The following is a 24,946-nucleotide window of genomic DNA, read 5'->3' as shown; positions in this document are numbered from 1 at the left end:
GGAGGAGCTGGAAGCCCTTGTGCAGCAGGAAAACTATGACATAGTCGCTGTCACAGAAACATGGTGGGATGACTCACACAACTGGAGTGCTACAATGGATGGTTATAAACTCTTCAGAAGGGATAGGCAAGGTAAGAGAGGTGGTGGGGTGGCCCTGTATGTTAGGGAATGTTTTGCTTGTCTAGAGCTTGAGGATGTTGATGATAGGGATGAGTGTTTAGGGGGAAGGATCAGGGGGAAGGCCAACAAGGCAGATATCATGGTGGAAGTCTGTTATAGACCACCCAGTCAGGATGAAGAGGTAGATGAAATATTCTATAAGCAGCTGGGAGAAGTCGCATGATCAGTTGCCCTTGTTCTCAAACCACACTTTAACTTACCGGATGTCTGCTGGACATAAAATACAGCAGAGAGGAAACAGTCTCGGAGGTTTCTGGAGTGTATGGGAGATGATAACTTCGTGACACAGCTGGTGAGTGAGCCAACTAGGGAAGGTGCCCCGCTGGACCTGTTGTTTGTGAACAGGGAAGGACTTGTGGGTGATGTGATGGTTGGAGGCCGTCTTGGGTATAGTGATCATGAAATGATAGAGTTTTCAATTCTTGGAGAAGTAAGGAAGGGGGTCAGTAGAACTGCTACGTTGGACTTCCGGAGGGCAGACTTTGGCCTGTTTGGAAGACTGGTTGACAGAGTCAAAAAAATTAGGGAAAAAATTAGAAAGGCCAAAGCCCAACTAGGACTTAATCTGGCCACTGCTGTAAAAGGCAATAAAAATTGTTTCTACAAATACATTAGCCACAAGAGGAGAGCCAAAGAGAATCTCCATCCTTTACCGCATGTGGGAGGTAACAGGGTGATAAAGGATGACGAAAAGGCTGAGGTGCTTAATGCCTTCTTTGCCTCAGTCTTTACTAGTAAGGAGAGTTGTTCTCTGGGTACCCAGCCTTGTGAGCTGCAAGACAGAGACGGGGAGCAGAGCGAAGCCCTTATAATCCACAGGGAAATGGTTAGAGACCTGCTATGCCACTTAGACATGCATAAGTCTATGGGACCGGATGAGATCCACCCAAGGGTACTGAGAGAGATGTCGGAAATGCTCACCAAGCCACTTTCCATCATTTATCAGCAGTCCTGGCTAACTGGGGAGGTTCCAGGGGACTGGAAGTTAGCGAATGTGACGCCCATCTACAAGAAGGGCTGGAAGGAGGATCCAGAGAGCTATAGGCCTGTCAGTCTGACCTTGGTGCAGGGAAAATTATGGAGCAGATCATGAGTGCTATCATGGGGCACGTACAGGACAACTAGGCGATCAGGCCCGGTCAACATGGGTATATGAAAGGCAGGTCCTGCTTGACTAACCTGATCTCCTTTTATGACAAGATGACCCCCTTACTGGATGAGGGAAAGGCTGTGGATATTGTCTACCTGGACTTTAGTAAAGCCTTTGACACCGTTTCCCACAGCATTCTCCTGGAGAAACTGGCTGCTCATGGCTTGGATGGGCGTACACTTCGGTGGGTAAAAAAATGGTTGGATGGCCGAGCCCAAAGAGTTTTGGTGAATGGAGTTAAATCCAGTTGGCGGCCGGTCACAAGTGGTGTTCCCCAGGGCTCAGTGTTTGGGCCAGTTCCCTTTAATATCTTTATCAATGACCTGGACGAGGGGATAGAGTGCACCCTCAGTAAGTTTGCAGACGACACTAAGTTGGGTGGGCGTGTTCATCTGCTTGAGGGTAGGAAGGCTCTCCAGAGGGATATGGACAGGCTGGATGGATGGGCTGAGGCCAACTGTATGAGATTCAACATGTTGGGTTCTGCACTTGGGGCACAACAACCCCATGCAATGTTACAGGCTTGGGGAAGAGTGGCTAGAAAGCTACCTGCTGGAAAAGGACCTGGGGATGTTGGTCGACGGCCGTCTGAATATGAGCCAGAAGCATGCCCAGGTGGCCAAGAAGGCCAACAGCATCCTGGCTTGTATCAGAAATAGTGTGGCCAGCAGGACTAGGGAGGTAATTGTCCCCCTGTACTCGGCACTGGTGAGGCTGCATCTTGAATACTGTGTTCAGTTTTGGGCCCCTCACTACAAGAAAGACATTGAGGTGCTGGAGCAAGTCCAAGGAAGGGCAATGAAGCTGGTGAAGGGTCTAGAGAACAAGTCGTATGAGAAGCAGCTGAGGGAACTGGGGTTGTTTACTCTGGAGAAGAGGAGGCTCAGGGGAGACCTTATTGCTGTATACAAGTACCTGAAAGGAGGTTGTAGGGAGAAGGGTGTTAGTCTCTTCTCCCAGGTAACAAACGATAGAACAAGAGGAAAGGACCTCAAGTTGCACCAGGGAAGGTTTAACTGGATATTAGGAAAAATTTCTTCACGGAAAGGGTTATCAAGCAGTGGAACAGGTTGCCCAGGGAAGTGGTGTAGTCACCATCCCTGGAGGTATTTAAAAGATGAGTAGATGTAGTGCTTAGGGATATTGTTTAGGGATATTGTTTAGTGGTTGACTTGGAAGTGTTAGGTTAATGGTTGGACTTGATGATCTTAAAGGTCCTTTCCAACCAAGATGATTCTGTGGTCTAGTGGAAGTTGCCCCTGCCCATGGCAGCGGTGTTGGAAGTAGATGATCCTTAACATCCGTTCCAACCCAAACTATTCTATGATTCTACGATTCTATTTCAGAATAAGAACTGCTAGTGATTCAAATTAAGGTACTTTTCATTTAACTCCTTTTTATTAATATAATATTATTTATCCTTCTGGTACTATAAAAATAAAACTGAAGCTCAAGATGAGAGAATACATATTTAGTGGAACCAGTGAAACATTATAATATCAGTTCTGTGTGTTATCTGTAGAAAGACCCCATTTTCACCTATGTCTCAACAGCATAAACCTATTAAATATTTCAGTTTGAGAATTGTACGAGTCAATTAGGCAACCCTACTAGCTGAAAGTTTTTATTATCGTAATTATGACTACTGAACACTGAATTTTCACTGTGCATTAGTACAACTATTACCAACAGTTATCACAGGTGTTTCTGCAACAATAACACATTGGGAAGATCCATTGCTCAATGGACCTTCAAGGAAAACAGGTGAGGTAACAGAACAGCCTCTGAAGGTCCCATTGGATTACTGTTATTGATAGTAATGATACAACGCAGAAATTACCTTGACCGCAAAGATGACCACTAAGAAGTCAGCAAATGCTAGATTATTATTTGCCATGAAACATTATTCCTATTTCAATGTAGACACGCATATTTAACTTGAAATTAAAGCGATGTGAAGCAGAGTAGGCCAACTGGTATGTGGTGATACATATAGGCCTGACTAATGGCTGCAGCTCAATTCACAGGAGCCTGATTGATGGGAACAGGATCTATCAGGAACAACACTTTTCTGGCAGATTAGCCTAACCACAAGAAAGCTTAATGAACAGGTAAGACTTCATGTAGAGCTGCTGACAGACAAAACATTCCCTCACTTCTGCTGAGAACTTGCACTTTTAGCTGCCCACAGGTCTGCACTACTGCCAGCAGATGGAGGGGAACCCATAAGCTTTTTGTGTGCACCTAGCCACCCCTGGTTGTTTTTGTATATACATTGTCATCAGTCATCCTCTTTTCTGAATACACTTTCATCTAGGCAGGGTATTGTGTATTGCACACCCAGCTTCAGATGAAGTTTCAGATAAACAAACAGGCAAACCCTAAGAAACCTGAAGAAATATGCAGTGAAGCCATTAAAGTTGCTACCAGTAGGGAAAAGCAAATGCTCTGAATACCCAAAAAAAAAGCAAAGAAATCCAAATTTAAGCCACGTCTACTTGTCCATGCACAAATACACAAGTTACTATTATTCCAGTTTCCAGACTGTGGTCTGTAGACCTCACCTAACACCTCACTCTCCTAGGAATATCAGTGTGCCCTGTGGTCTTCCAATTGTCTTTCTAATCTCTCTCTTGATCAAATTACTCTCACCCTACATTGCCGTTATTATACCAGACATTCCCAGATTATTAATCCGAATATTCGCAGTTTCTGCTGAGGACAACGTAAGTGGGTAGAAAGGTATATGAGAAAGATTCAGTCATTGAGCATGAACAGAAGCGTATGGGAATTCTAGTAAGCTTTCACAAAGGAAGTCTGGATTGAAAGGACAGAGATGGAAAAAGAAAACAGAAAGAGAGTGCCCCCAGATGAAAAAAACCACAACTGTTATTGCATTATATTAATGATACAACCACATAAACAATAAATCTACAAAATCAAGCAACTGTAAGTTTGTAAGTATTCATGATATTGTTAGGAAAAAATCTATTCTTTCATCCATATATAAACTGATGATATGAGAAGATATTTGTTCTTTCACCAAATGTGGTGTTACATGGTCTCTCTATCTCATCTAAAATAGATATTAAACAGATAATCCATGTGCAAGACATGAGGAAACTAAAAATTGAATCACACAAACCTACACAGGTCAGAAATCTGAACTCAGAATGCAGTCACTGCAATTGAGCAATCACTCTGTAAAAATCCCAAGGATGTATACTTAAAACCCATTTAAAGATGATATTCTAAATTTGAAGAGCATTGTCATGCTCACAGAAAAACCCTCAAGCTGGGAACAAGAATTAATTTAAAATTACATTTTGGGGAATATACTTTAAATGAGCAGAAATGTCAGTCTGGAAAATGGTGCAAGCATCCATCAAGACATCTTGCAACACTTGAAAGTGAGCATTTTGTTCACATTACAACAGCAGTAGCTCAGGCTATTTATCTTATTTTAATTAGTTTTCTATACAAGATAATTTCAAGTTCAAATTAATTGGCAATAATTACTATTAAGGTAGTACTAATTAATAAGTATTAATGCTAAATCCTTGAAATTACACTTCTTCTTTGGCTGATAGCATATTTCTGCCTTCTTCTGTTCTCCGTATTCAAATAGGCAAAGACAACTGACTGGACCTTCATCTTGATGTGCTGATTTTTGTATTCAGTTTTGTAACACTCAGCTTAGGGGTTCAGCTAGTCTATGAACAAAAGCTAACCTGATGCAGCAAAGCTGTGTGACCTTGCCTGAGTGTTTCTGACAAAACTGTTGAGCTGTGAAAAAGCCCTGTAAGTTGAGAAAGGTGAAAGCACAGATCAAAGTCTAGCTTTTGAGTTACACGTATGTTTTATGAGGCACAGAAACTCTCAGTTCACAGAAACTACTGATTGGTGCATTTACTTACAAAATGGAATGGAATTTGCATGTAATAAGAAAAACAGTACTGATGCTGATTTTTATATACAATACGTACTCCTGTGTTTGGGAGCTCCCAGTCAGCAGCAATCAGTAATTTTTATATATATATATATATATATATGTATATAAAACCAAGATGTCTCATAGATTTAAGATACTATTCATTTTTGTCAGAAAAAATATTAAGCAGTTTCTATTGCAGTGGGCAAATACTTAGCCATGTAAAATTGAAGAGAACAGCACTCAGTTTACTACAGTCCTGAGATTGTGTTAGCCTCTGGAAGCTGCTGTGATACTGGAGAGACACTAGTGCATCATTAAACTATAGCTAAACAAATAGGTAAATCAATAGGTAACTAGATAGGAAGGTGCCTGAAGTGCCTTTTGTGTCTTACAGGCAAGGAGAAAGCTTTCCCCTTCTGTGCTTGGTTTTCTCAACCCAACCCCAACAACTCAGTAACAACGAAGGAGAGGGACATGTAGGCTCCATGTTCTGCCAAGCTGACAACTCTGTTTTGTAGCTCTCAGTCAGAAAAATTCTGACTGTGCAAACTTGTGCAATATCTCCTGCTGAGTGACAGTTGGGAAATAACCTACAGATTGGAATGTCTAAGGGGTATTGGTGATTAATGTTTCCCCTAAGTGGTTTTCTTCTCAAAAAACACTTAGACCCTGCCTTAGAGACCTTCAAAGTTAGGTGTTTGCATCCAGGCACCCTGCCATGGACACACTGCTGTGACCTATGGTAATTACTGTTCAGATTTTTCAAGACTGGAATTGCTTAAATCTACACGGAAACCCTTCTTTTATACTACACTATATATCTTTATAGTAACACAATATTGCTTACAGAGAAGCCAAACAAAAGCATCAGTACAAAGTCTACTTAAAAAGGCAATATTTTAACAATATCTGAGAGAATAATGCAAATGTTTAAATATCTTAAATTATTTTCAAGCTGAAAAGAAGTATACCTGGTTAAACTGTAATTAAATCCATAGCACACGTTGTGTGTTTCATATCATGCCATTTTGAATTTGTTAGGTCAGGCATGAAGCACAGGGTAAAAAATTTTGACAGCATTATAAAAATATTAGTTATTCGGTGTCAGTGAAGGACTTTCTACCACTTGGGAATATAAACTCCAGTGGCAAGCGTGTTTTTCACAAAAAAAAAAAAAAAAAAGCTGACTGATGAAGGGATGTGGTTCTGCATTTTTTCTCAAAAAGTATTTTTCCTAGATTCTTCTAACATTAACAATGATAACTCTGTATATTCCACCAGAATACAGAAGAGATGCTGGACAATTATGAAGACAGTATGGCCAAAATTTAAAATGATGCTGCATAATTTTTTTTTTCCAAGCAATGCCCATCTACAAATCTGAATGTATTTCTAGAATAATAAATTTATCTAAATTTTGGATCAAAAATTCAATAGCTAAGCAGTCTGACACTCTTAATTCTCTAGTGTTCTAAAGCTACTGGACATTATCGCACAGATACAAGATGCCATAATCACACACTTCTGGGATAGCATGAGATACATAAAATGTGCAGCATTGTAAATGAAGGAAGACAGGAAGCATTTAGATTTTGATAACTCACATTTTTACAGGAAGGAATTATATAGAATCATAGAATCTCTTAGGTTGGAAAAGACCTTTAAGATCATCAAGTCCAACCATTAACCTAACACTGTCAAGTCTACCACTAAACCATGTCCCTAAGCACCACATCTATACGTCTTTTAAATACCTCCAGGGATGGTGACTCAACCACTTCCCTGGGCAGCCTGTTCCAATGCTTAACAAGCCTTTTGGTGAAGAAACTTTTCCTAATATCCAATATAAACCTTCCCTGGTGCAACTTGAGGCCATTTCCTCCTGTCCTATTCCTTGTTACCTGGGAAAAGAGACCGACACCCTCCTTGCTACAACCTCCTTTCAGGTAGTTGACGAGAGCGATAAGGTCTCCCCTCAGCCTCTTTTTCTCCAGGCTAAACAACCCCGGTTCCCTCAGCCCCTGCTCATAACACTTCTGCTCTAGACCCTTCACCAGCTTCATTGCCCTTCTTTGGACTCTCTCCAGCATCTCAATGTCTTTCTTGTATTGAGGGGTCCAAAACTGAGCAGCCTCATCAGTGCTGAGTACAGAGGGATGCTCACTTCCCTAGTCCAGAGGGACGATCACTTCCCTAGTCCCGCTGGCCACACTATTTCTGATATGAGCCAGGATGCTGTTGGCCTTCTTGGCCACCTGGGCACACTGCTGGCTCATGTTCAACTGGCTGTCAACCATGATGAAAGAAATATTAAAAAAAAAAGAACAAAAAAGCTCCTATGGCCAGACCACCTCACATTTGCAGGGAGTAACTGAATTATAGTGCATTAAATACATAACACATTCTGCCAGTGCCATAGCTGAAACTCAGAGATGGAGTAAAACAGACCCTGGAGGCAAGAAAAGCAGAAGTCCCAGATCCCGTATGCACACTCCATAGCAGGTTCTGCACAGAGTGTTTGTTAATGATGAAGGGGAAAAAAGCACTCTCAGTTCTACTGACTGTCTTAAGCCATGTCAAAGTTACCGGCCACGCTCTGCTTCCACATTACTGCTTGGGAACGCAGAAGTGAAGAGCCTTAATATGTTGGGGCAATGTGTCCTGAGATTTTTGGTTTTGTTCTCATCTGTGAGCTCTCATTTCACTATATTCTGATTATTCTCCATGTAATATAACTGGCAAAAACTTATATTTATGTAAAGAAAATGTTACGCTGTATTTTCCCTTACATCAGTGGGTCTCCAGGCCATCTGAAGCACAGAGCTGCATTTAGCAGGTGATGATAGCTGTGGCCATGAATATTCATCACAACCTTTAACAGATGTTTTACAAAATTCCCATCATCTGATTCCAAATGAAGCCTGCATAGAGTATGCATGAAACCTGGCACTACAAGCGTTTCTGAAAATCTGATTAACATTTCCTAATGACTGAAAGAGTTCCCCAAATAGCTATACCTCTAACTATGTAATGCTAGTAAAGCCCAAAAAATTGGCTAGATTGTTACACCTCTTCTCATGCTGAATAGTGCTTTTAATCCATGAAAGGCTTAAAGGATACCGAAGGGGCCTATCCATAGAATTTTAAGCTAACCAAAGTTGAAAAAATATGACCCAAGAATCTTCACATTCATTTTATACCCACATTTATCTATATTTCTTAGACTGAGCAACATACTTCATATATAAACAAACTGGAATGGACAGAAGTGCTCACTATAAAAGCCATAGCACCTTCCAAAGACAACATGATCTGACATTTTTTGCATGATATAATTGGTACTCTTTGATCACCAAGAAAAAGAATTAAAAGTAACAAATTTTTATTTCCAAATTGATCAATGTGAAAGTTTAAATTTAAAATAAAGAGAAGCAATCAGGGAATATAACAGCATATTAATATGCATGCTAGCAAGTTTGTATAATATTCTGCCTTCATAAGGTAGAAGGTAGAATTTCTACTTTCATAAAAGGAAGAAAGATGAAATTTCCTAGAAATAAAGCTCTATTTGGTTTGAGTGGGAATAACAATAGGTATGATAAAGGTACAAGGATATCTCTAAGGCTTATAAAGTGATTTGCATGACAGATTTAATTCAAATATGAAAACATTTTGTTAAAAACTATTTTTCTTCAAAATCTATGTTTCATACTTTGTTTTTAATCATTTTTAATGTAATTTATTATTAAAAATATATTCTACTTTTACTGAAAAAAAAAAAGAAACGCTGTCCCATTTTGGATTCTTATGAAATTTCTTTAGTCCTAAAATCATGTGTTAATATAACGGCAATAGCAGACAGATGTTAGAAAAATAATGATGAGTTTCATCCTTCAGCTGTACTTAGGAGCATGATAAATGTTTCCAAATATTTGCTTGAAAGAAAATCACTCTCACGACACTAGGTTATTAAGTTATATTTTCTTATTAGAGATGAAAAGAACTTCTGTAATATTAAAACGATTTCTGAAGGAAATTGGAAGTCAGAAAATATTTATCTTTGAGATGTAGCAGAACATGAAGTTATTGAAAGCCATGGTCCACCATATTTCATTGCTGTTGATTTAATGGGAGATTTTACATACCTTTATTGTATTGAGTTCAACATTCAAAATCAAGTAAACAGCTGTTACGTAGAAAGTAATTAATACCAAACATAAACAGATATGCAGGAAGGAAAAATAGCTGCTTAATGTAGCTGTTTGCATTTAAATTCACGACTGCCCCGGACACAATGCCTTTCTTTTTACAGACTTTATTATGCTGTGCATATTTAGCCCTTTCAGACAACAATTTATTTAACCATTTCCTTTTTGCTCATGGAACTGTGTGGTTATCACATTCACTCAGCAATTTTCTCTCTGACACGGTCGGGAAAAATGGTATAGCAAATGCTGCAAAAGTAAGGCTTAAAGATGGCCAAGAAAATAGTTTTTAGGATTACACAACAATTGGGATTCTAGTCAAAAGACCTTCGATTAAGACTCTAAGGCAGTTCCAGTTATCAAAGATCGTGGGAGATCACTTCTCCTCACACACATTGGGACAGTAAATGCCATATTCTCAAAAGACATAAATCAAGCCAAGCATAAATCTCTCAGGGTTACTGTTTTCATAAATTAACTCTTGAATCAAAAGTACAACTGAAAATACAAATTTTCTGATTTTGAATTAGACACAGACACAAAGCTTCAGTCTTGTATGGGAATACATGTTTAATGCACACTTTTTTGCTCTGAGTAATAAAAAGATTTTAGGCCTTTGCTGGGTTTTGTCCCCAGGTTGACTTAAGGATATATTTTTGCAGCATTACTTCATGATACGAGTATAGGGTGAAAAACATGGCATTCAAACTCTCAGCTAGTTTTATCAAAATGATAAAGAGGAGAGTTGGCAAACGTGCCTAAAATCATATATAGCGAGTCCTTTTTTTTTTTATTTTTTAATGTAATTACATCTTTCAAAAGGCTTTAAGCTAGCAAAAAAACAAGCAACCGATTCAGTTTTCTTTTCTTGGAATTTCTTTGGTTTTCTTTGCATTCTTTGACTTTGTGCATTTACCTAGTATTTCTAAGTAATTTAGTTTAATTTACTCCTCTGTTCCCCTAGTTACTTTGATAACTGCTTTTGCATTGTCTTTATAAAACAAACTACGTATTGTTTTTACCTTTGCTTCAATTTGTTTAGTATCTTGGTTTTGGAATAAAAATTTGATTTTGCTCTTCCCATCATCTGAAGAACCTTTGAGCTGGGAAAACTTGTACCTCCATAGTATGGCCTAGAGGGAAAAAAAGAAACATAAAAAACCATACACAAACAAGTCAGTGTAGTTATCATTGAAAACTGTATTAGAAATAATTGATCTCCTTCCAAAGGAATTTTTAACCCTTCTATGGTACACAATTAAATCAATTCAGTGTTATATGGTCTGATGTCCCTTTGATCATATGGATGTATTATACTTCAGCAGTGTCTGATTCAGGTCACTCATACTACATTTGTAAAATCTACTCTGAAATTCCTTTATCTGTATTTAATCCTGATTAAACAAAAAAAAAGAGAGGGTTGGTAAATTCATTCTCGTGCAAAAAACCCAGGTTTTTTTTTCCACTGATGATCTGAGGATTCCCTACTCCACCTGAAGTGATAACTTGTCATAGAAGTCCTCTCTTCTTTCCACATTAAAAAATCTAGTTGTTTTAACATAAAGGGCATCTCAAATTAAAAATAAATATAGATTTTAAAATGATAAAATAACAAAAGGAAACTCTGTAATGAGAACTTATTTTGAGTTTACTTATGAGAACTCTAATCAGGAATTTAAGCAGATCATTAATTCCAAGAATATCTAGCCTTTCAAGTAATTATATTATGATTTATATTGTGTCTTATTAAAAAAAAGATATATTGCTCTACAGAATAAACATGCAATTAATAAAATTTACAGCTGGCTAGAAAAACATCTTTTTTTAATATCTAATGTGGATTTATGCAGAAAAAAATACATTTCAAACTACTTTGCTTAGAAGTGGAAAAGAGCTATTTTTTATTTTAAGTCTTTTCAGTTTCATTTAAAGATATCCCCCCACACACCCTCCATATATTTTGAACCACTAACATTGTTCGTTGTGATTTCAGTAGCATTTCACATAATTATAAGGTCATCCTCATTCACAGTGTGCTGTTACTTTGAGGATACATTAATTCCATATGCATTGGACAACACAGAAACTTAAGACAAGAAGTGCTGCTCCATTTTCTTTTATCTAAATGTTTGTAAATTACTTCCTCTCAGTGGCGTAGGATGACACTTCCATCTATGCCCTTTGTCTATATCTCTGAATGATTTAGTATCTACTTGAAATTAAACAGAATATGAAAGAGGTCAAATTTTTAACTGTCCTAAATCTATACAGGTCACTTTGCTTCAGGATGTGTTATCTCTTTATGTTAATGACTGACAAAAATTTCTAACCTGCACCAAACTAAATAAAGTTAGCTGTGTTTGTCTTAGTAACCTGAAGAGGAAAAAAATCCTCTTAAGGACAGTATCTTAACTGTGCACAGTACACAAAGCAAGCGCTAGAATTATTTTCCCAAAAATTCACTCTATATATTTGCCCCTTCCAGATGAGAAAAAAACAACCTAATCTCAGCACCATTTTCATTCTCTGTGTGTATGTGACAGGTGAACTCCCATCTACCATAAACAGAATTAAGGACATTCTGTTTCAGATAAACTAGAGAAATTTAGCAATTTATGTGAAACTGTATCATATTTGTTTCAAATGGTGGCCTCCTGAGCCCACCAATCTGTGCTACAGAAAATAGAATAGCTTCCCTCATCTCTAAGTGTGTGCAATTCCTTTCACCTTGTTTGATCAATGATGTTTACTTAAGTCCTGTAGATAGTGAGTTAAAACACAAAACAAAACAACCCAGTACACAATTCAAGTGGTGATACTTCTTACCTACATTGTAAACTCCTTTTTTTACAGACCTATGTAACTCAACAGATCCTGTCAGAAGATCAAGACCATTGTCTTTCTGCAGGAACAACAAATCTATTGAAGCATGTCATTTCCTAGATGAGAAATGTAAAGTGCATTGATGGTCTCTTTATCTCAGGAGAACAACAATCAAAGAAACAAGCTATCATCTTTCTCTTCTCTGATGATGTATGGGGAGGGCAGGAGAGAGGTGCAGGACTAACAGGGACCCTTAGATGGGCAAGCAAAATCCCAGGATACCTGGCCTTATTCCAAATAGATTAAGTTCGAGTGAAGATAAAGGATGTACAGAACTGCAGTACTTCAGCATTTCCCATGCATTTTTGCCACTCACTTCATTCCCACTCAGAGGAAAGAGAATGACAGTCACACCAAATCACAGGCATGATTCAAGAACACACTTCCGTTTATGCATAACATCGGTTTTGGAAAGCCTTACTTAGCAATGGCTCTTACTTAACTACATTGCAAAATCAGTTCTATAGTGTGGAGGGGATGAAATCCTTCTTGAGACTAATCCCAACAAGACTGCACTTCTTCCATCAGGATATCAAAACAAGTTCCTAGAACTGCCAGTTCAACATCATACTTCGCAGAGACTATTAAACACTCTTCATCTAAAGTGTAAGGAATAAAAATGCCATTGGCAATGCATGAAATTATTCCCAAATGAAAGAACTACCTGTTTCTTTTGAGTGATCTTCAACAAATTACACACATTTTTTTCCCAAAGATGTCCACATGAAGGAGGGTTATTTTGCAAAAATAAGAGTGGGGAAATGTTGTGAGTTTTAAGTCTGAAATCCAAAGTATTTCAAACATTCATGCTAGTCATCCTGGCTACTTCTTTCATTCTAGAGAATTTCTGAATAACAGTTCCTTCATCCTGGTTTGAACTGTGATGAATGCTGGTTCGCTCTGATACACTCGGGATGTGTCTACACCTCAATGTACCACACTACATTAGAAGTGTAACAACTAGCTTAAACTAGATGTCCAAATTCTAGATAGCTAAAATTGGGTGAATTAGTTAAGCATATGCCCAGTAAGACCCATTTAATTCCTTGTCTCCCACCAAAGAAGCTGAAGTGCTTCCCTGTGTAGCCAGAACTGCACGTTTTGCATGTGCAGCAGATGTACAAGATGATTCAGAATGCTGTGACCAGCAGTCAGATCACCCTCTTAAAATACAGTATCATGGGGATCCCTGGGTTACTTCCTCTTGTGGTTTCATATGTTCTGGGATTTTTTTCTTTTCATTTTCATTACTGCAAAATGTATAAGCACTGATCAGGGTCCAGACCTATCCTTTTTCAAGGACTACCTCATAGTGCCAAAGCAGAAAGCAGAAGCAAGACCTATTCCCCTAAGCACCCAGTTTCACAGAAGTCTGTAGCTGCAGCAGTGACATAAACATATAGAGAGAGTTTCACATGTTGTATCTACGGGCTGACTTCAGTGTCACAGTGCTTGCTGTGGTGACTGTTTTGAATTCTAATTTTAAAGACTAATTCTCCTGCATTAGGAATAGACACCCTTGGGGATACTGATCTATACCACTGTCAAAGCCAAGTGAATGATTTTTTAATGTTTTTGAACATCACAGTTCCTCAGAACCATTTGTTGAATGCTTGCCTCAGAGAGTTAACATAGGTTGATAAAATTTTGTACAAAAATATATGTATTTATGCATAGATTGTCTTTAAGCAATAAGTACATTTGTAAAACACGTTGGCTTTTTCACAAATTGCCAAAAAACTAAACATGTGTCATGTAAATTATTCCTAAATCAGTTTTTATGAATTATAAAATATAAGCAGAAGTATTTGCTGGTTTGAAGGTCCAGTGTTACTGAGCTCAGCACTCTACAATACATTCTGATAGGGCTTCTTTTAGTTAATAAAAGCAGCCTGTTCTCTTCAAGTGTTTTTCTTGTATAATACTTAGTACCTGTGCATAACCTGCATCACTGAGAATATTTTTCAGGACTATATATAGCATTTTTAGCAAGCAGTAATTTTTTGTTTACCCTAAAATAGACTTGACAGGTGGACCAGGTGGTGATCCTTTTTTAAAGCACAAATTGCAACCAAATTAAAAAAGATTCTGCGGTAGATGCTGGCATCAGGTACTCATGAGGACCCTGACATACTTCTCAAGTCAAGGCACCCAACCTTATCATGCCTTGATGGAAGACAAAGATGAGAACTCAGTATGCACTATTTATTGCCTTTAAAAGGGAATTCTCAATCCATGAGTAGAGACAGAACTTGTGAATAACAGCAAGCAGTCCAATTTAGAAACTGGGGACCAAGGTAATAGCATATACTGAAAATACCACCAGCTTCACAATTTGCATACATCCAGTGGGGTCATGGAAAACCTGACATAGCTAATCTATGTTTTGCAAAATGCACTGCAAGAAGACAATCTCATTGAACAAATACTGTATATATCATGCATAACATTGAAAACAATCAATAAGATATAAATCCTTTTCCCAATTATTATTCACAGATCTCTTAGGCTGCTTTGTACATTTTATACCATTTAATAAAATTAACTTCAAAGAATACGAGAATGCAATGCAAACAAATAACAGACAAGCAGACAAGCTGACAAATTAGATTTAAGACTTCTCTTGAGATGCTATTAAATTATTGTTATAAGAAATCATCAAAAAACTAAATCCTGTCTTCACTGAAATTAATAAGATTTTTTTTTCCTTTGACATATCTGGGACCAAGATTCTCCACCAATATTTTTAATGAGAAATATTTTATTTATAAGTAATCATCTAGGACTCATTTGTTCTAGTCTTTGTAACCAAATTACTGCCTATTATCTTCTGCTAGTCTTAGTTTGCTATAATTACCCAAGGATGCTCTTTCCCTGCATATTTTTTATTTTATAGATGGGACATAAATGCAATACATAAATGGCACGTGGAAGAAAAGCTATTGACTTCAGTACCTGTAATACTTTGCTGATGTTCCCCACAGTCATACAACTAAAGAAAATTATATTGCTTCTATTCTTAGCACTAGTGCTAAATCTAGAACACATATTCTGCAAGAGACCTTAGAAAATATTTTCATATTCATATCATATGTCAGTTTGCTACTCATTCCTATCATTTCAGAATCCTGGACTAAACTACACACAATTTTGATGAGATGTCACCAAACAAAACCACTTCCCATCTAGATAATGGTATCAGAAAAGTAGGAATGCATCATAATTGTCTTAGTTTAGGGTATGATAGGGAGCGTTGGTTAGCGTTTTTGTTTTGTTTTGGGTCAAGGGGCTTGATTTACCCTAAAGAGAGACTGTATTACCAAACAAACACAGAATAGGTGTCTATGTATTTTTACTTACCATACTCCAAGGAGTATGCATAGAAATACGAGTGTCTGACTAGTCCATGGCTCTGTAATAGCTATGTGATTTAGCAAGGATATACAGGGCATTTTGCATTGGCATTAGGAAAGAAAAGCTATATTTTGTCAACATGAGAGTCTCCAATGAGAACAGAATTAATTTGTGTCCTATGGCTTCAGTGATGAACTAGCTTCAATTTATTATTAAACAATCTTGCCTTTTCTATATCGGATTATGCACTGTGGACCAATTCTGTTCTTGCAAAAAGACCATTTACACTTAACAAACTTGTGAAATAGTGTTTGCACCACATACTTCAATGGCATAATTTTACCTGCCAGTGCACAGTACCGAATACAGGCTTTCTCTATGCTTTCCATTTACATGAATTATACAGGTTTTATTATGTAATAGCAAAAGAAGTCTGGCCTTCAGTAGGATGCTTGGAAAAAACCTGAAAGAGTCTGTCAGTGTTTTATAATGATTAGACAGCTACATCTCAGACCACCTGTAAATGGCGGAGTAAATAAAGAAACCATGTTTATTACAGAAAGGATGTCAGAGGTCACTGTTCAAATATTAGTTTCAGCAAATCCCTTTGTTGCCTTTTCCATTTCATCTTCAAAAAGCTGTAGCTGTACTTTTCCAACACTGCCTCCTTTTTTCTTGAAACTCCGACTGATTTAATCATTCTTCCATTTAGCTTTTTAAACAATTTTTATGCTATATATATTACAGAATTATGCTAAATTTCAGTGGACACCTTTCAAGCTAATGTTGTTTTGTTATCTGACTACAATAAGTGATACTCCTACATGTCAAACTAAATCAAGAGCAGATGCCTTGTGTGTCCTTATTTTCAGGAATAAAAGTAATTAGGTCTTTGGGCACCTGGGTTACACCTTAATTTGGCTGTTTGTCTCATACCTAATTGAGAAAGATTGCATTCTGGCAAAGTGACACTTTGCCCATACTGATAGGAGCAGTAGGGAACTGAGGAGGATTAAGATCTTGTTCATGCTCAGTTCCACTGTGTTACCAATCTCTCGAGAGTGTCTTACTACTAAAGAATTATGGTCCAAGGCAATTTCCTTTGTCAACTGCTGTGGCTTTATAACTGTAAAGGGAAAGACAGGGGAGGACACAGAGGATAAAGAACAAAAATGAGACAAAGGAAAAAAGCAAGAAAGCCAGCACTAGTAAAATAACTGTTCTTGTCCATTACTGAAGTTACATTGAATGTTAAAAGACTACAGATTATTTGCTTAGTACTGATGGATGACCTACCAACGTTTGCTTCTTTCTAGCCACAGTACATAAGACTGTACAAACCATGCTTAATGGCTTATATTAAAGTTACAGTAGCTATTTGTTCAGCATTTCAATTTCTAAGCATGGAATAAATATTTGTTCACAAGAGTTACATTATTAAATCTCCACCTTGAACTGAGCCTGGTTTCTTTCTGACTTCTCTATTACTGAACTTTGGATATCAAGGGTTTTTTTTACATGCTGTTTTATTTCAGTACATTGTATATGTATTAGCTGCATGAAGAGACAGACATTAAGGTATGTATCCCTAGAAAACATAGAGTCTGTTCCTAAAGAAATTAAGATAAATCATGTTCTCTGTTACTTAGTAGCCTTTTGGTATGAAAAACAAATTAAATATATTTGCAATGTTATTTATTGTTTACAGTGTATTCTCTTTTTTGATGAAGTCTGCAAGGTCTCTGCGAGAGAACAGATGACAGGTACATTGAGCTTTGTTGATATGCACCTTGTGGGCCATTATGAAGCTCTTTGTTACTTTGTTCTGGCATCACCATATAATTCAGCATCACTTTATTTTCAGCCCTATAAGGGATTATTTTTTTCTCTTCTGACAAATACATATTTTTGACTGCTGCTTTAATGAGCAGTAAATGTAATGGAGTACAGACATAGCACTTTGCACACGTAGGTATATTGTAATGTACACTCACACACATACATATATTATTCATACAAACTATGATGCAAATATGGACATTATGGAAAACAATTTTAATGAATATATCAGTATGAACAGAGACATATATAACATACATATGTCTATGTATATACACCCATACACTTGAAGAGTAGACAATATTTTTTTTAGAAGCATGTTAAAAATAAGTTCTTGAATGCTGCTGGAGTAAGTAGTTTTATACATTGGATCACTTTCAGAATAGGAATTAGATGAACTTCTGTACACATCTTGTTATGCTTTTTAATCTATCAGTCTTCATCCTTAATTCTTAAGGTGACTGTACTGGCTGCAAAACCTTATTTATAAATGCTTATCATAATATCTGTGTATGTCTATACCTAACATAAATAGTCCACAAGAGAGTTATGTTTGCTCATTAAAACATTGACATCTATATACTAGCTAATGTTAGACAAATGTAGGATGTGAATTGATGCGCTATAATTGTGCAGGACTTGGGAAAAATGTTTTCCCCAGTAGACATTGATACACAATGCTGTAAAAATGACCTAGGGTAAAATTTGGTTTATAACTTCTAACACCTGCAACAGAATGTTTTGCATCTTTTTAGAATTTTCATAATTTAAAAAAAAACCATTTAGCATCTAAAACATCTCAAAAGAAAAATTATGTCTGGAGTAGATGCTGTATACTAAGACACGTTGTAGAGTAAGGAGTAACTAAACAGAATCCAGAAGACTTGATTAGGCAGCCAAGAGAAAGGAGAACATCTAAATGGTATTCAAAAAGATTAATTAAATTCACTTTTAGTAGAATACCAGCAAGGAAGAAAGAGCGAAGTTCAGTAAGAGGATGTTATTTGACATCCTGTATTTCAAATAATGCAAATGAAATTATATTAAAGCTAGTGGACATTTTTTGAAGAAGTCCCCAGTGGAAGAGATGCTGTGGGGACACTCACTAATGATCAGATTTAAACTTCCATGTATGCCAACACAGGAGGCAGGTGGCCTTTTCACTCCAGGTATATCACTACTGCAAATGAAGGATTACATGATAGAAATTAGTCATAGTCAAACATTTGCCAATGTCTGCTTGGCCTATATGTCGCAGTTCTCTTTCAAACCATACATCATTAATAAGAAAAAAAGATGACATCTTGCACTGGAGCTTTGGCTCTAGAGACTGCTACAGAATAAAAAGAGCACAAATATACATGTTATTGTTTTTTAACGTGCAGGGAGAGAAATTGTCTTGTGTCCATAATTACATTTGGTAGTATACAAACTGTTTAGCTGAATTAAGAAATTATTTTCTGAAATGTTGGAACAATCTGATTTAACTAGGCAGTCTTAAAAACTGTTCATCCTCCTTTCAGGAAATCACAATGTTTTTTTATAAAACAACATACCAAATGCTCTAAATGATAAACTGCTGTTGGCTCTACAAGCCATCAGTCAGAAAATGAGTAAAAGAAAGCAGGGGATATGCAGCAGAAATGGCTATGATTTATGCCAGTGCTGTTATAATCACATCACAGTACAGATTTGTTCTGAAGAACTCAGTTTAATACTTTGTGTACTCATATTTATCATAGGTCTGTGTAGATATAGAAACAATGTTTTTATTGAACTATGATGTGTTTGACTTGAAATACATTTAGCACAGATGACAGTTTTTAACCACTAATTTCGACTTACATAGTTAGGTATTATATAACGATTAAATGACAGTAAACAAGGAAACAAACCACACAGGGTTGTACTGCTTTTGTCTGAAAACCATAAGCGTAATAAGAGTCACTACCCTCTACAAAGTCATTGATGAGCATTGGTAGTGAGTTTGAGTTTTAGAATATTTGTGAAATTTTGACTGCAATTTGTCAGACATGTTGGAAAAAAAACTATTAACTTGAAAGGTAAGGTGGGAAAAAGCAATTTAAATATTGTTTCATTGCTTACATAACTTGAATACTGGAATAGCTGAACAACTGTTAAAATCACGAGTTGAAGAACTTGGCTACGCTTCAGTTTATTGGTGATTATTCACTATTAAAAATAGTTCACAGTCAATTCAGTAGTGATTAAGAAAGAAAACTTAAAATAGCATGAGCACAGTGTTAAATATACAATAAAAATTGTCTGAAGATTTACTGAAGACCCCACTGCATCAAAATATGAGAGGACTTCTCAGGTGTCCTCAAAAACTACTACCTGAGCTTTGTGTTCTGGGAAACATGAAAATGTCATAAAAAATAATAAAAAAATAGTTAAGGCTATTCATTAGATCTGTTCTCCAAATACTTGTCCAAGACCCTCTTTGAACTCATTAAAAGATTTTACATCTGCAGTGTTATTCTGGGAGAAGTGAAAGGAGAGATGGACTGAATGAATTATCTGACATTGAACTCTGAAGTCTATAGAATATGTCTTGGAGTCAATCTTTTCCCAAAAAAGAGTGGTTGAATTTGGTATAAGTAGTGGCAAAATAATAGAAGTGAACATGTACAAGAAAGACATGGACCTGTTAAAGTGGATCCAGAGAAGGACCACAAAAAGACCAGAGGGATGGAACACCTCTCCTGTGAAGAAAGGCTGAGAGAGTGGAGGTCCTTCAGCCTGGAGAAGAGAAGGCTCCGGGGAGACCTTATTGCAGCCTTTCAATACTTAAAGGGGGCTTATAAGAAAGATGGAGAAAGACTTTTTACCAAGGCCTACAGTGACAGGACAAAGGGTAATGTGTTTAAACTAAAAGAGCGTAGGTTTAAATAGGACATAAGGAAGAAATTTTTTATGATCAGGGTGGTGAGACACCAGAACAGGCTGCCTCAAGAAGCTGTGGATGTCCTGTCATTGGAAGTGGAAAGATAATAGTTTCTATTGATTTTTCAAATACTGATTGTAAAAATTCATACAATTTATAAGAATTAGATGTAAGTTTTTTTTTCATTAACAGCATTACATTTTAAATAGTGTTTTTGTCTTTAATACTGAATTTGTTAATTCATGTGACAGTTGCTAGGACTTTTGTACAGTCTTAATGCACAAATGTATATGTAAATATTAATAAGATATAGTTAATTTAATTTAAATTTTATTAATGATTTCCTTGTCCTGCAAACTGTTTTCTGTTTTTCATTGTTTTTTCAGATCTTTCTTGGAAAAGAGATTTTGAACTCCTGCTTCATATGAACTCCTTCATTAGGTGGAGAAATAATACTTTTAGCTTATATGACAAAACACTTCTAGTTCATGTTTCAGTTTATGTGAGTATAGCAATATTGTTGAAGAACATTACCAGCATAGTCACAACCTACACCTGTCATCATCATAATGAAGAGATCTGAACAAATTTTTGGCTGAGTGAATCACAATCTTTATCTTTCCATAAAGTGATGGAGAGTAGGTAATGGTTTTCGTATTTAGGTACTCATTAAAATATGGTTGACACATGCAGGGCAGATTTGAGACAAGCTTTGATCCCATGGCTTGTTTGACATCTTCAGCTGTATCAGTCATTTGGCAGTAGATTATGTTGCATTATACAGTATTGTTTCTTTTCTCTTCTAATGCACCCTTATCATCTCACACTGCCTAACATCCGATTACCTAACAAAACAATATGTCCTCTTTTTTATCCATGATGCTATACTTTATTCTAACATACAAACTAACTGAGGTGCGACACTGCAGGTAGGTTTCTGAGGATACTAACTACATTCTGCTTAAAACACTGAAAGTTTTAAGGTAACAAAATCTGCTTCAATATAATATGTAGAGAAGTTAAAAACAATATTTTTACCTCTTTTATACGTAAACATTTTCTATGTAAAATCTTTTTTTGTGAATGTTATGCAGTAGTTTACTTATGCTTATGCGATTTATTTAAGTGACTATATATCAGAAGCCTGAAAACAGTTTTTATGGAATCTGTTGACAACATAAATACTGTGCTATCTGATTAGAAAACCTGGAGAGTTTCTCATTTGATTTGTTTATGCACAACTTTCATTCAAGTTACAAAAATGTGTATCTGTATTTGTGTGTACAAAACCTTAACTTTGAAGGGAGCTGAACAGTCTTTGTTGGTTTTGTTAACTTTTTTTTTTTTTCTAGATGATGTGCTTTTTAATTGGTAACAGAAGAATATAATGAGTTTTGGGTCACCAGAAGAATTGAATTATATGTTCCATGAAACATTCATGAGATGAATGAATGAGTTTTCAAAAACTGATGAACAGTGATAGGAAGACCTGCAAGACGGTATGACTAGCATATTTGACACATAGCTCAATGACAATTGCCAGAAGAACGTTATCCGAGAAGTGTTTGCATATTGCTTATGGAACTAAAATACTTATGATGCTTGTGGGTTTTACGCTTTAAAGGCTCCATTTTGGGAGGTCTGGATTTGTAAGTCAGGGGAAAAAAAAATCTTGAGGTCTTCATATTATAAGTCTGTAATGAGTTTAATAGTCTCAGTTATTGCTATCCATTTATTTTCTTGAATTTCCAATGTACAAGTTCTCCATGCCTACTGAATGGATTAGTACGTGGCATATCTCTCATATGCATGCTATATAATAGATCAGGCATTTTTAACACAATGTTTTTATCTTAAACTGTACTCACTGCTTGCCTGTCTTTCTGTATCAAACAAAAATGAAACAAACCCTGAAACCTTCAGATTCTCCTTGTACTGACTCCTGACCAGCATGGTCCCTCCCTCCATTCAGGAAAATAAAACCCACTTTTAAAGGAAAAATCAGCAAGCATTAAGGCAAAATTCATTTTATCAGTGTAAAATGGAAACACAAAAAATGCAAGAAAGACAGAGAAAACATGGACAGTGCAAGTGGAAAAGGTGGAAGGGAAACTAGGAGATAAGTGTAGCACTGAAAAATGGGAAAGAGTATTTTTTCAGGAAGAATCACTTCTGCCACAGCATGCAGCTCCTGGGTGGTGTCAGGAGTTTTGAGGACCAGAGTGACACAGTATGGGGCTGGTGATAGATTTGACAGATCAGCAGGAGACCCCTGCTCTTCCTTGCAGCCTGTATGTAAGCATGGTAAATGAGTGGTACTAACTGAGAGATTTCTAATGCTGGTCTGGGTCCGATAAATGTTTTGTGAGCTGCTATCCGCTGCAAGGCTGGCAGGAGAGAAAGAAGAGCAGCACAGTATGTCAGCTACAGATGATGCCAAATGTACTACACTTTCTCTAGTTACAACTAGAGTCTATTCACTGCAATAAAAATGTCTGTCCTCCAGTTCATGAGGAATTCTACACTTGTCTATTCTGCCCACATAATGCCCATGAAGCCCTTCCCTTCCTAAAGGAAATCCATTCAAACATCTGCTACCCTTTCACACTTTGATGAAACCTCTTTCAGACTCTCTAAATGTATCCTCTTTCGTTAGTATTTAGACCCTCAAGATCCCCAGACACTCAGCTGCAGTTAATGCTTGGTTTAAAATTTCAGAACTTTTTGGATGCTGAGGATAGATGCCACCCCAGAAGGAACAGGTTCATTCCACAGTTTCATGGCTTTACAGATGAAGGGGAGAGGAAAAAGTAAAATTGCCTTGTACTTTTATAATGCTTTATGAGCCTTCTCAAGCTTGGAAAGACGGAAAATTCCTTCTTGGCTTTCTTTTGGTTGTCATCAAGTCATCAAAGCTTCACTCCAGTGGTCTTGCATTGTAGATCTTCTGCTACTTAGTTGTGCAGTGTGGTTTTAGTTTAAGTAAGTGAACCTACTCAGTCAGGACTCTTCTGACTTGAAATGGAAGTTAGATGCTAATTTTTTGCTGCACTTGTTTTAGTGTTGGAGTTTATGTGTTTTTAGTATTACTTATGTGACCTGGTAGAGAACATGGGGCAGCAGGAAGAGGAGAGAAGAGCTGAATGTAAATCTGCTGGAAATGCTAACAATTGCCTTAGTGTTTCAGTAGTCAATTTTAATACTTGAAATATTTTTCTGCTCTTTGCTATGAAAGGAAAAAAACTAAAAAAAATCTATTTGTGAGGGCAAAGAAGAATCTGTTTTGTAAGTAATATTGTTCATCAAGATGATGTCTCCAGAAATTTTGTACAAATGGAAAGGCACCATGACTTACTTGAGAAAGCAAGACAGTGATGTTATATCTGTACCAGAGCTTTTTCTATATCTGGAAATCTGCTGTACATGTTCTAAGGACACACGAAAAGGGTACCATACCCTTCAGCCATGGTAACATGTACAAAGGCAGTTGTGCTTGTGCTTTGCTATCTGAAATTTGGTGTATGCATGTACTGCAGATAATGGTTTTGAAAGAGTCTAAAGTCTTTTGAGAATCAGAGATGTGCGAGAGCTTTGAGAGACATGCAAATTACCCTTATACAAGAGCATTGCTATAATATTATTGGGTGGGGGGAAACCTACATTTTTTTACTGAGCCACTGTTGCAGTGATTTTTTGTGTAGTACCTCTTAAGTTGACAGTCATGTATTTTACTAATGAATCATACAAGACTTTGCTTAACAAAAAGAAATACGTATACACGAGTATTTGAATCTCAAATTCACCACACCTTGTACAAACAAATGGTAGAATGGAGTGGGAAGAATAAAAGGGTTCTGATTAGTGGAGTAATGTGGTGAGAAGTGTTGACTTCAGATAGAGGATAGGAGCATATTCTACAGAGAAAAGGGCATTTTCAGCAATTGCTAGTGGCAATGCTGCAGCATCTCAAAGGTAAACAAGTACTGAAGAGAAGTGGAACTCAAAAAAAATCTCACATTCTCCCATAACAGCAGTGTCAAGCAGTAGCAATAAAGCCTGCTTAAATTTTAGTACTTGTTAGCAATTACTGCAAAAGCAAACATATGTAGGCTTTCAATGATTTTACTGAGATTTGGATGTGCATTAATATAATCTATAAATTGATGCCACATTATTCACTTGATATAGCAAACTATTTCATCAGTTGTACTGAGCTTTTTTAAGACTGACGGGAAAAGCATGAGACATACAGACCATGGCTGATTTCTCTTTTTACAGACACCTGAACAAAAATATCTAAAACATAAACTGAGAATTGCTGTAATAACACACACTCCCACACATGAAACAGGAGAAGAGAAAAGTAGGTTCTTGTCAAAGCTCACAGATCAGCTTGAAACCAAGACGATTATTTCTTCTCAAAACCAAGGACGCATCAGTGAAAGAAACAACAAACTGAATAAGTCTGGGCTTTCATGTGAAACTAAAGAATG

At 36.9% G+C, this 24,946-nt stretch overlaps 1 protein-coding gene across 1 annotated transcript in view; it reads right to left on the bottom strand.

Moving 5' to 3' along the window:
- The window catches only part of SNTG1 (syntrophin gamma 1), a 418,769-nt gene that overhangs the window by 2,679 nt on the left and 391,144 nt on the right, over positions 1-24,946 (bottom strand). The window contains exon 19 of the mRNA XM_068396528.1: positions 10,492-10,602. Coding sequence (XP_068252629.1) covers positions 10,492-10,602 — 111 coding nt within the window. The remainder of the gene's footprint in view (positions 1-10,491; positions 10,603-24,946) is intronic.

The sequence above is a fragment of the Nyctibius grandis genome, chromosome 3, assembly GCF_013368605.1.
Source record: "Nyctibius grandis isolate bNycGra1 chromosome 3, bNycGra1.pri, whole genome shotgun sequence".
Taxonomy (NCBI): Eukaryota; Metazoa; Chordata; class Aves; order Nyctibiiformes; family Nyctibiidae; genus Nyctibius; species Nyctibius grandis.
Note: the sequence above shows the minus strand (reverse complement) of the source record. Positions and strands in the feature narration are given on the sequence as shown.